The 12,545-nt window shown below is 40.6% G+C and overlaps 1 protein-coding gene across 4 annotated transcripts in view; it reads left to right on the top strand.

Moving 5' to 3' along the window:
• Window positions 1-12,545, top strand: part of sox13 (SRY-box transcription factor 13) — a 53,247-nt gene that overhangs the window by 31,602 nt on the left and 9,100 nt on the right. For 3 of the 4 annotated variants that reach the window (XM_080892244.1, XM_080892243.1, XM_080892241.1), the window contains 10 exons: window positions 455-671; window positions 807-909; window positions 2,607-2,693; window positions 4,886-5,058; window positions 5,449-5,517; window positions 5,648-5,762; window positions 8,143-8,219; window positions 8,789-8,954; window positions 9,459-9,577; window positions 12,106-12,211. In XM_080892244.1, the coding sequence (XP_080748370.1) occupies window positions 456-671; window positions 807-909; window positions 2,607-2,693; window positions 4,886-5,058; window positions 5,449-5,517; window positions 5,648-5,762; window positions 8,143-8,219; window positions 8,789-8,954; window positions 9,459-9,577; window positions 12,106-12,211 (1,231 nt within the window). In that variant the 5' untranslated portion in view covers window position 455. The remainder of the gene's footprint in view (window positions 1-454; window positions 672-806; window positions 910-2,606; window positions 2,694-4,885; window positions 5,059-5,448; window positions 5,518-5,647; window positions 5,763-8,142; window positions 8,220-8,788; window positions 8,955-9,458; window positions 9,578-12,105; window positions 12,212-12,545) is intronic. The other variant, XM_080892242.1, reaches the window with a different exon arrangement.

Below are 12,545 nucleotides of genomic sequence, written 5' to 3'. Positions count from 1 at the left end.
AAACAGCTAAACCGAATTATTTTTGGAGTAAAAGATCGCATAAGTGTTGGTATCCAGTATAAATGCTCATAGTACTCATTATTTATTATTCACAGCTTACACCTCTTTGCTTTAATCATGCTCTATAGCAGTATTTGATTACAAACTTCTGTTTAAGACCATATTGTTTATTTTCCCTATGACCGTTCATAAAGCTTCATAGTTGTAAGAGTCTCTAGCCCAGTTGCCGACACACCTCTAAGGATTCCTTTTTCGTCCTTAGCTTTAGTCTAAATAAAATATCTGAACAGCAAGGGATGAAATTTTCCACCAACAAATTTTCTATTATTTTTTCTTCTTTGCTGTCAATATGTTTACTCCCAAATCTAGAACTGGGAGATGATTACCCAGTGCCCAAACCTCACCACACCCAAATGACAGCTAGTATTGTGTATTTTTTTTTGTCTTTCAACAGAATGGTTGAGCCCAGCCCTCCAGCACTTCACATTCACTCCAGTGGGGATGTCAACATGGCAGGCGTTGGTGTCAAAGTAGAACGTGAAGACTCTGGGGGAGGGGCTGCAATGGATACCAGCGGCGAACTTCGTAAAACGTCTCCTTCGCGTGATTGGTCAGGAACTCAGCCCCTCGAGGCTCGCCAGTTGACCCCACCACTGTCTCGCTCCCCTTCAGTAAGGATTACGAAAGGCATGACAGGGAATTTTAGGAAGTCAACAATGTGTCATAGATTGGTATATCAAAATATAAAGTATATTTGCATGTTCTTGGTGAGATTTTAATTGAGGTTCTCTTTTCTGTCCTGACAGGAGGGATCTCCAGGGAAGGACCTGCCTCACAGACAGAGCCCCATGGGACTGAAGGAACCTAGGATGCATGATCGATCAGAGGGACAATCCAACTTGAAAGAAGGTCTGTCAAAAGCAAACGCCATTTCAAAACTTTATTTACAACCACAGAGGTGCAAACCGAGAGTCAGTTCTGTCTGCCATGGTGTTGATGTTCATTAGCCTATTGAATTAATACATATTAATAATATGTAATTATAGGATTCATTGCTAGTTTTATTATTTCTTGATTGTTTGATTGCGTGCTGTTTTTAACTCAAGAGAAAGTTTTATTTGTATCATACTCTTATTTATAATTTACTTGGTGACTGACTGTACCATTATGGGTTGATGTCTTGTGCTGGTTTTATCTGTTTACCCCCAGTAGAGTTGTTGTTGCTGTAGCAACAGCTCACAGGGATCGGAATAAAGAACAAAGTCAACCTCCCAAGAAGGAAAGAAACTGTCCTGCTATTAGGAGCAATTTGGGGTTGAATGTCGAGTATTTACCAGGAGCATTTCATTTAACAGGGTGGCCCTAATGTTAGTCATTGAAACTTGCTAAGTCAATTTAGCAAAGTACTTTATACATACATTAATTTTACTTACAAATGTTCTGCAAAGAATATTTTCCCAGTTTTATAAGAGACAGCACAAATACTCGCAGACAGCCAGATACCGACAATTAGATGATATCATTGTCACGCCTGCCTACAAGCATGAGGCCTGAAGATATAAGCTTAGCAAAACAAGCTTTAGTCACTGACATGTAAAGTATGTCATTTTTGACTCGTGTTTTATGCAAATATTGAATGTGTGTTTTGCTTGTATAATGCCAGTTTACAGCAACGGTCGTACGGTTAGTAGCCAAACCAGGATTAGACAACTGTGGGAAGGAAGAACTCAATTTTAACAGGAAGAAACTTATAATATATTATTATTAATTATTATTATTAATATAAAACCAGGCTCAGGAAGGCATAAATACTTAAGTTCATTAAAATTGTCAGTTGTGTATCTTGAGAGTAACGTTTTAGATCCAAGCTGTTTGGATGTTAGCATGTAGTCGGATTGGCACTTAACAGTTTTGCCTCAGTATTTACTGGATTTCAGACAGTATCAATTCAGCCCTCAGCCTTTCTCTTTTCTGCACCTCAGTGTTATTACCTTCTGTGGGAGTCTTTCTCTCTTACTCGCACACACGTCCATATAATTTTCCCATCTCAGACTTTGATGACTCCATATCTTACGTGTTTGAGAGCGCTACATTCTGCTGCTATTCAGCATTAAACAATGCAGTCTGCTTAAAATCGATGTGTGGAAGTGATGGTTTGTCTCACAAAGCGGGGGTGTTGTTTGGATTCCTGAACGAGTTCAGGGGCTTTTTTTTTTTGTATGTGTGATTGTGTTCAATTTCTTTGGTAGGGAGTGAAGGGCTTCTCTCTGAGCCGCGTGCAAGACTCTCGTTGCCCTCTAGTCTTTAACCAGCCTGCACTCCTTGCCTTAAATCTTTCTCAAATTTGCTCCAGTCACTGACCTTGAATTGTTCTCTGTCCAAATATTGATCCACTCAAACACTCAGAACTTCTCCCTGATGCACAAACAACCTCTGCCCTTCGACACCTCAAACGTCTTCTTCAATCAATGCCATTAGAAAAGCAGAAGAGAGGCTCAGAAAGTAGTTTAGTGTTAGATGTATTTTATTTGACAGAATATATTTTTCACGCCATCTACTGCTGCCCACTGCGGTCCCGCTGAGTACCATTAGTGTTCTCTTAACAGTGATGCCTACCATTGAGAAGCTGCTGAATGCTGACTGGAAGGACAAACTCCTGGATAAAAGCACAGTGGGGTCAGGACAGCTGAAAGGTTAGTTTCAAACACTACAAATGTTGTACATATACAATTAGACCGTATGAATTACAGCTTTTCTATTCTATTTCTCATTTGTTTTATCAATTTAAAAGCATCATATATAACAGCTTGGTGCATACAGCAGCATGTGGCAAACCATTGGTTTGACATTTAGATGGAAGATATGTAGATATTTCTTCTTCTACCTCTTTTTAAAGGTAAAACATAACCAGTGTGTGTGTGAAGGCTTAATTAACCCTAAATTTTCACCCATGCGAAAGTGAATAGAATAGAATACAATAGAATAATCCTTTAATTGTCCCACAAGGGGAAATTTTTCTTACATATTTACATTAAGGACAAAGTGTAGTGATGGCGTTACAAAACTCGTGTGTGTGTTCTGGGGTTAACAATGTAATATTTATCATATGTACAGTGATAACACACACACACACCAGTGAAATCCAGTGCTGGCTGTCACTGTGCCCGTCTCACTGATATAACCACACTCACAGCACATGTGTGCTGCTGTTATCTCAATCATTTCACTGAATTATTTGATCCCTTTTTTTAGTATTTGTTTGCACATGAATGTAATGATTATCATAAACCCACATTTGCCACACCATGTTTACCACTTGGTAGAACTGAGCAGAGAGATAGCAGACTCTAGCTGCTCGGCAGTCCTGGGTCTTCTTTTCAGCATTTTTTGTTTCACCTTGAGGCATTAGTTGTGCCTCTCCAGATGTGCAAACTGATAAATTCACCTCTGTGCCATCAGGGATGCAAACTTTTCAACTGCTTGCTCATAACAAGCTGGATGGTCCTTCTCATTTTTAGACCAGAGGAAGTGGCATTTGTGATTTTCAGAATTTCGATTTGTCTGATCTAACAACAGTTTTGCGCTTTGCTTCAGTCCAGCTTCAGAAGGCCCGAAGATAGACGAGCATTCAGAGGTGGCCTCCTGCCTTGTCTCTTGTACACAGAGAATCCTCCAGAATCGCTGAATCGTTTAATGATATTATGTATATTTATAATCTTTCTGACTTTGCATTCAGAAACATTATTCTGAAATCTGTAGCTGCAGTTTTTTTACAGATTTGTTATCCTCTGATGTACTTCTTGGAATCTCTGAGATGCTCCTTGTATAACCAGTCATGTTACTGACCTCCTGCCAGTTAACCTAACTGGAAAGTGCTTCCCCAGCTTTGGTGCTCCCATCCCAACTTTTTTTTGAGATGTGAGATATTTTGAAGTTTTACAGTTTCTCAGCTCAGACATTTAATGTGTCTCTACAGTGAATAAAAGACAAGTTTATGAGATTTACATTTGACACATTTTTGGAATTGGCTTTGTAGTTTTGGCAGCGATGAAAGATTCATTTTCATAGTGAGGACGCGTCTGTCCTGCAAACATTATCTACAGTTTCTGATCTAAGCAGTTTGGTATAACAGCTTGTTTCTGCAAAATGGGGAAAAAAGATGCTTATCAGTTTCAACGCTTTCAACATCCTTTTCTAGCAGTTATGAGATTACAAGATAGCAATTGATTTTGAAATATAGGAAACATAAAGCAACATGTTACGAAGAAGCTTCAGGTTTTTTTCTTTGAGATTTTGGTTTTTCTGAATGTGTGAAACTTGACCCACGGAGGGTGTGAGGAGATAAAAGACAAGATATTACATTTGAAAATGATCCTGTGAAAGTTAGAAAGGTTTTTGTGAGATTGAGAAGTTTGTTATTATAACAAGATGTTTTTAAAAGAGGGAAAGTTTAACATTAAAAACTTTGCTGAAAATATTGTTTTGTGGAGGAAAAAATTACCTTTTTAGGTAATTACAAGAAATTTTTCTCAGTCTCATAAAAATGACAAAAGTTTTGTATTTTGTGAAATTTAATTTAATAAAAGCAAAAATATCTTTTTGTAAAACTGAAAAATATTATTCACCATAAAAATATGATTTTTCTTTTATAAAGAGAAGAAAAGCTTCATGTTTTGAGAAATTTTGTGGGAAAAATGGGAAAACATGAGAGGTTATATAACAAAACTGTAAGAACAAGAAGAGAATAGTATTTTTTTTATCCCTCCGGTATAATAATGGTGATAGTTGGAGACATTACTAAAGCAAAAACGGAATAAGAAGGAATAAAAAAAAAAAACGGCCTTATCCTGCATAAAAACACAAAGCCTCCCACTCCTCCCACCAGGTACCCCCGAATCTCTGGCAGAGAAGGAGCTCCAGCTGTTGATGATGATCAACCAGCTGAGTGGTCTGAGGGAGCAGCTCCTGGGAGCCCACTCTGAGCAGAGAAACATGGCCGCCCTGTTGCTGGAGAAACAGCAGCAGCAGATGGAGCTGGCTCGGCAACAGCAAGAACAGGTATCTCTACCAGATCTTTGCATCACTCACCCAGTTCAACAGAACATGCAAACATGTGGACATCTCAAAACAAATTTCTGTCTCTCTGCTGTGTATTATCTTGATAAAGAATATAAAGGGCCTTTCTGACCAAACAGACGAAAAGCCCCTGTGTGCACTGGTGCTTGTGTTCTTGCTCCATAACACTAGGCAAATTAGATGGCCGAAATTGAAAAAAGATCTTTGTCTAATGTGCCTTTTTTCACACAAGTCCACAGAAGGAGAACACCGCACGCACTCGCCAGCTTTTTTCTGGGAATAAATGAACCGCCGCATGCGTGCGTCATGGCTGATCGTTAGAATTTATACAGGCTAGCGCTCACTTGTGTGTCTCGTTTTTCTGTGTCTCAGATCGCCAAGCAGCAGCAGCAGCTCATCCAGCAGCAGCACAAGATCAACCTGCTTCAGCAGCAGATCCAGGTCAGCTCCTCTCACGACCTTTCGCACATCTTCCTGAATCACTTCAAGGAGCAGAGTGGGAGATTAATAAATGAATGTGTGAGACGGATGGGGCTTGTCTGTAACGTGCACGTGTCCTGCTCTGTCCCAGCAGGTGAACATGCCCTACGTGATGATTCCAGCTTTCCACCCCACCACCCAACCCCTCCAGGTCAACTCTGACCCCCAGATGACCTTGCCACTGCAACCGATCCCCTGCAAGCCGAGTGAGTAATCAAGTGGAAAGGTTTCAGTTTTATTATTATTTATTTTTTCATATGCAGGCTGACAGCAGTGCAGCATTAAAAGAAAGCTCGGAGCTGCTTTGTTGGGGCAGAGTTGTTGACTCAGGCTGTGGGATCTAGGAACACCGCTCTGTATCCGTAATTTTAAGGAATATCAGGCAAACACTGCAGACATTTCTAGCAATGGCAGGCAGGCTTTTGAAACACTGGAAAGTTATGACGGCAACAACAAGGTAATATTCTTTCTAACATTATGTAATCTTTAATCCATCACTCATTTTTAAACATGTTTGCAACCGTATAAAGTAACTTTCAGAGAAGTGTCCTTTAACAACCTCTGGGCTGACCTGTGTGAAGGGCATTCTGCCTCCACAGAGTAATGCATTACTTTATTCCTTGGGTTAAAAAAAAGTAATGAATCATGTGTAATACGTTACTTTTACTGAGTAATAAACACAACACTGACACTGATGGTCCATTTTAGTCAGAGAAACTCCCAGCAAATCAAAGTATTTCTGGAGGGCTCAATAAGGTCATGCTGTATACTACATTCTTCTTCAAATACTGCTGTGACCTGCTAATAATCCTCCAAGGATTCCCTTGATTTAGTGAACACTGTGTTTTGTCAATTCATTCAAAGCCTTTTCTTATGCACCCTGTTGTGTGGGAAGAATGAACACTCTACTTACCAATGACTGCAAGCTTTGAAGGCCAGAAACTTTGTGCTGAAAAGATATCTCCATCAGTACAGCTCCATAAGTTGCCATCCCTGAGTGTTTATGTACTTCAACTCAGGGGCTATTTTATAGGAACTAGAAAGGCATCCGTGAGACTCCAGTGCAACAGTGCTTGAATGTACCTTTCAAACACGTATGCTTGTACAGTTAGCAGGCTATTGAGGCCACGGCTTCGAACGCCACAGCTTTGTAGAAGCTTGCTTTCACCAGCCTTAAAAGCTCTTTTCAAACTTAAAGACACAAGGCCAGTCTTTAAAACAGTGTAGGTGGAATTTAAGGATAGCCATTATATCGAGAAGTGCATGTGTGCGTGAGCGGCTCTGAATGTTTTGACACATGAATGTAAAATGTGTCGGAGTGCTGGGCTGTGTAGAAGAGGTCAGCAGTAACCAGAGCGTTTTTAAAAACAATATGCATGGAGTGAAACTTTGAGCCCTTTGCTTTCATTTTGCTCAGATCTTTTATTTGTTTGGACATTTGCATGTAACCTCACGTATCAACTGGACATTGTATTTTGGGGAGATTCCCTGCAACTCCCACTTGGCCATGCGCAAATTATGTTAATTCTCAAACTGTAACAAAACATCTACTGTCTCAGAATGACTGTATCACTTACTCACGTTATTATTCAACCTTAGCTGAATAAATGCTATATCACAAATTTATCTTGGCAATAGTTTGAGATTTGCCATTGGAGAGGTGATATTGCCTTATCCTCTGCACTCGATATTCTGTATAAACAAACTGCCTTCGTATTATGGTGGATTCATGGCTAATGATGCTGGAAGTGAACATTTAAATGCTAAAATGAATGTAAGGCTGTAGGACAGGGATGTCCAACAAAGACAAAGAAACCACTTTAATTACTTTGGTGTGCCGTGTATGGCAGTGTTGGGATGGGGTGGGTTTTTTTCAATAGGAAAAGCTGTAAAACTTATGAAAATACCGTTAAAAGCCCAGAGTCTATGTCTTCCTTCACACTTTCAAAAGCCGTCCACTGGGCCAGATTAGAGTCTTTGCATTTCATCCTAGATAGTCCTCAGTGAGTGCAAGTTAATGGAGGTGAAGAGCTGAAATAAACACCTGCGCTACATAAAAAGGCCACATAACATTTTAGTTTTTACAAGTATGCTATTGATCATGTGTCTGAGCTTAACAAAATTAGGCTAATGTCCTTTTTTCTTAAGCTCTGAGTATACTCTCCACGTCTGCTGTGGTCCGCTTGGGTCTGATGGGTCCACGTGACATAAATTTGGTCATCAAGGGCGAGGGTCCGTGCATATGTTTTGATGACTGCGTGGATTTTACCACTAAGCCTTTACAGTGCACTACACCAGCTGAGCATGAGTCCCAGCCATGGAAGGCTGCTTGGCTGTTGTGGCTCCAGCTGTCAGTGTCTGCAACAGGCTTTACAGTGAAGCTAATTTTACCCATAAAATGCTAGCATGTTGCTTGGTCCGTTAGGATGGTAACTAAACAATTTTTTTAACAGGCTAATGATAATAGTAATGCTAATAGTTTTACTTTTAAACTTGGTTCTGTCTAAAACTGCTGTTCGTTCTTAACTCTTAAATCGATGCATTAAGAATGGTCATTTATTTATTTTTAATTTTAACCTTTCACAGCTATGGACTACTCCATGCAGCTACTGTCAAACACTCACCCCACCCCCGTGAAGAGAAGCAGTGGTTCCCTCCGACAGGTACAGTATCACTTTATTGTGCATACCTTGTCCAACTCACTTCTTTATATGAGCACATTACTGAGAAGTCAGGGAATTATGGCTGTGTTTGCTTGCTGTATGGTGTGCGTACCTTCTGCATGTGTGTGGTTTTAGGAAGCTTAAAGAAAGTGAAGTCTTCTGGAGCGAACAAATAATATCCTTTTCTGGTATTTGGGAGGCTGAAAAGCTTTAGGAATACACCACACCCTCTGTTGAAGGTTTAATGTGTGTGGCCATAGGTGTGTGTTTTCTCGACGTGCGTGTGTGCTTGTGTGTGTGTGTAAATGTAGTGCGACTCGTGTTTGCACGGCAGGTTCTCAAGCAGGGATAGATCAACATAGCTTAAATAAACAAAAGGGAAGAGAGGAGGAGGATAACTTGAAGACAAAAGACTAAAAAAAATACTACAAAGGTGTGACAGATCTGCTCCGACATGCCAAATGTGCCGTGCATAGCTGGAATACACGCACACCCTTGGCCTTTGCGGTTTCACCTGAATATGTCGAAGTAGCCCCACCCCTGCTCATCTGCTCTTGCTGTGTGTTTAGGAAGCAAGTCAGCCCTTGAACCTGACCTCCAAGCCCAAGGGTCTGGAGCTGGGGAAGACACCCAGTCCACAGAGCCTGGAGCTGGGATCACTGGCGCTGCAGGGGGCATACAGACCCAGAGATCTCCAGAGAGAGATCTCCCACAGTCCACCACGATCTGCGCTCAGTGAGTTGCACACAGTCACACTGCTTTGCATGGTAAAGCATTAAAGCATTTGACGTTAACCTGCAGCACATCATATTTCCTGTAGATCTATTCACTGTTGATTTAAGGAGACTGAGCACAACGAACATAACTTTTTTGACTTTAGTGCGACAAACTAAGCATTAATAAAGGACGCTCAGATACTCATAAACAGTTATTCTCTATTTTGTATAAAATACAGTAAATACTGAGCAAGTGGCTGAAATGAATTAAAACTTTGTGCAGTCGTCTTTTTCCACAAGAGGATGATTGCATTCTTCAACTGTCATTTCCAGCAGCAGGATATGAAACTAATCATCATCTGTAGGTGACTGTTCATAAGATCCGTGATGTGTTTCTAGAGGAGGTCTTCTGATGAGAACTGACACTTTACCTTCCTCTGTCTCATTTTCTTTTCCTTAATCATCATAATTATCTTGGTCCTCATTTTGTGCTCTCCTCTTCGTGCTTTGTTTTTGTCTGCAGGTTTCCTGGGAGACGGCGACGTGGTCACCCAGGCTATCCACGATGCCCAGCAGCTCCTGAGGAGCCACGGCAGTGCGGGGCGGGAGAGGGACCGGGAGAGAGAAGTTGGTGGAAAGCCGGTGAGCTAATGTTTAAACTCCAGTTAGAGCGGTGTGTTCGAGCCACTTTAAGACACGGACTTCGTTCTGGAAATTGCCATTGTACATACTGTGCCATTTTTAGGTTAGGTTTCACTGTAGGCTATCTCTAGTAACACTGTGGCATATAGCCTACAAATGCACAAAACACACACAAAGAAACTTAATACGTGTTTTGTGTCGTAGCATTATCTCAGTCTCTTACCTGAGAATTCTTCACATCACTTTACAGTGTTTCCCACACATAGACTTTACTTAGGGCCCACCCAGGTATCCTGAAGGCCACCCAAGTATATTTTGCAATTTGTTTTCATTTTTTCGTCTGTCCGAGACCACATGAATTTGTACTGGGCAGTCAACTCAATATTATTTTTTAAATTTGTCTCTGCTAGCTAGCTACAAAAGTGCTTCCATCCCAGTGTTTTCCTATGGATGGGTTGCCTTTGTGAAGTCTAGATCAGCGGTCTCCAACCCCCGGGCCACGGACCGGTCCGTGAGTCGTTTGGTACCGGGCCGCGAGAGTTGAGGCTCGGGTGTGAAATTTATGGTTTTCAGGGTTTTTATCGTTTTTTAAAAAAAAAAAAGTTTATATCGTTAACTCCCTGGGTTTTTCCCCGTTTGTTATGAATAAATCTTTTTTTTGGTACTGGTACTGGTTTTATTTTGTTGTATTTATCCGCAATACCTTAAAGGCCGGTGCGTGAAAATATTGTAGGACATAAACCGGTCCGTGGCGCAAAAAAGGTTGGGAACCGCTGGTCTAGATCATAGACCTGCCCCCGTTCTGGCCACACGGGGGCAGTAAAAACATGTCGCAGATTAATGTTGCTTTGGTGATATCCTTCCACATATTCCTTTGTCATAGTGTGTTGTTTTTTTCCAGTGTTGCCACAGAACCATAGTCATAGTCATAGAAATCTAAATATTAGCTATCTTTTAGTTCTGCATGTCTCCACCAACTTCTGTCAATAATAAATAATTAATGAACTTGTAATTTACAAAATAAACATCTAATAAATAAAACTAGGGAGTGAAATCACAAATTCTGTAGGATAATTTTTCCCAACGCTTCTGACTGGCTTATAAGTGTGGATTAAAAATACATATATATATATATATATATATATATATATATATATATATATATATATATATATATATATATATATATACATATATATATATACATACACACGCTAACCTTTCAGCAACATTCGCATTCAGAAGTTTTTTAAGAACGCAGACCAACTGCCTAAGGCCTGAGTCGAGGCAGGCTGGCGATCACCTCATAACCACTGGTTGCTGGAAGTTGCCAGGAGGTTGCCAATCGGTCTTTAGACCTGTGTGTCCCTCTCTTTGTTTGTTACAAGTAGCTGATATATTTATCCAGTTCCACAACCCGACGTCCATCTTTTATTTAAAATCTATGAAATTAAACCAGCACAGCTTCACATAATGTTGTACAGAACTGACTGTGTTTGTGTGCTTAATCACACCACTCAGTTTACGTTAGCTGTATTAAAATAAATATATGGACTCCTGATGTAAACGGTGTATTGCTCTTTCTCTGGTCGACATTTAGAGGTTGGTTTAGGGTTACATGGTGCTGCGCTCCTCCTGAGTATCCAATAGATCCGCACCCACATGCAGAAGCACATTATTACAGCTTAAGTCAGCTGAGTAAACTGTAAACTGCTGTTTGTAAGTGCTACTAGACTATCTCAAAATTGCATATTTTGTTCGAGAACCTGCTGTTTATTTTGTTTTGCTTCTTGTGAAAATGGTCTTCTATTGGGTTCTTACGTTTTTGTTCTTTAAGGTGGCTAAAGCTTTGGTCTCTGCTCCGTCCTAAGCAACAGCTGTTGCAGCCTTACAATACCACAAAGGCCTCAGTGTGGCATTGACTGAGCCACCTGCCCTGTCTCTTTGTCCACAGTAATACTGTAATCTGTGGCTCTCCTCCTTCTCCTCCTCCTCCTCTCCTCCATTATCCTGCTCCATCTCGCCTTGGCGGCTGTGTTAACACCAATACTGTTGACTGACCTATTTTGGTATTGCGCTTCACACCGCTGCATGTGGATGAATAGCGTTTTACAGCGCGGGGAATGGTCGACAGATAATACGCTGATGGTGTGGTAGTTTTGCAAATTCAGAGTTGCCACATTCCCGTCCCTGCCTTGTCTTCTTTACCTTTCCTCCCTCCAACAATAAATACCATTCTTCCTCCTCCATAGTGTTGTCATTTCCTGTCTTTGCATTTACAGCTCTGCATTTAAGCAGCGGCTGATATGGTGAGCGTGCCATGTCTTTACCTTAAATAGCACTCCAGTGTAACACGTGTGCCATGAACACTCCTCTTCGACATTAGGTCACCTTTTTTTTTTTTTTTTTTACTGCAGTGCAAATTTAAATCGTCTCTTTGTGCTGGTGTGTGAATATTTGTCTGACTTTAGACCATTTCTGAGTTCATATGTCTTTGTTTTTTCTTTTTGTTCTTTTAATGTCTGCAGGATTTTAAGGTTTCTCCTCGCAATGAGAGGATGTCTCAGAGTGAGAGAGGTGAGAACAGACATGGCCTGCCGTCCACTGAGGACCACCTCAGCAGTGATTCTGAGGGTAGGCATCCCTGAAAAAGTCTGTTTAATGCCTATCTGTGTTTTGCCAAGTTGTTGTTGTAATGAGACCAACATTTGTTACGCTGCCCTGATAGCTTATTATATCATTATGGTACCCATCCATTTATCTTTGTCATTATAGTCAAATATTTTATTTTATTTGATTGAGTCATATAATTTTATTAAAATTAGCATTTTTTTCTCCATGGAAGTAGCATGCAGTATAACCTGTTTAGATTGACCTAGATTAGATTGGGTGGCTTTAGCTCGGACGGTAAAATAGGTCATTTGCTAATCAGAAAGTTGGAGTTTTGCTCCAGTCTGCAAGACACTGG

This window comes from Rhamphochromis sp. 'chilingali' (genome assembly GCF_963969265.1).
Source record: "Rhamphochromis sp. 'chilingali' genome assembly, chromosome: 9".
NCBI lineage: Eukaryota > Metazoa > Chordata > Actinopteri > Cichliformes > Cichlidae > Rhamphochromis > Rhamphochromis sp. 'chilingali'.
The sequence above is the reverse complement of the archived record's forward strand: the minus strand, read 5'-3'. Positions and strand labels throughout refer to the sequence as shown.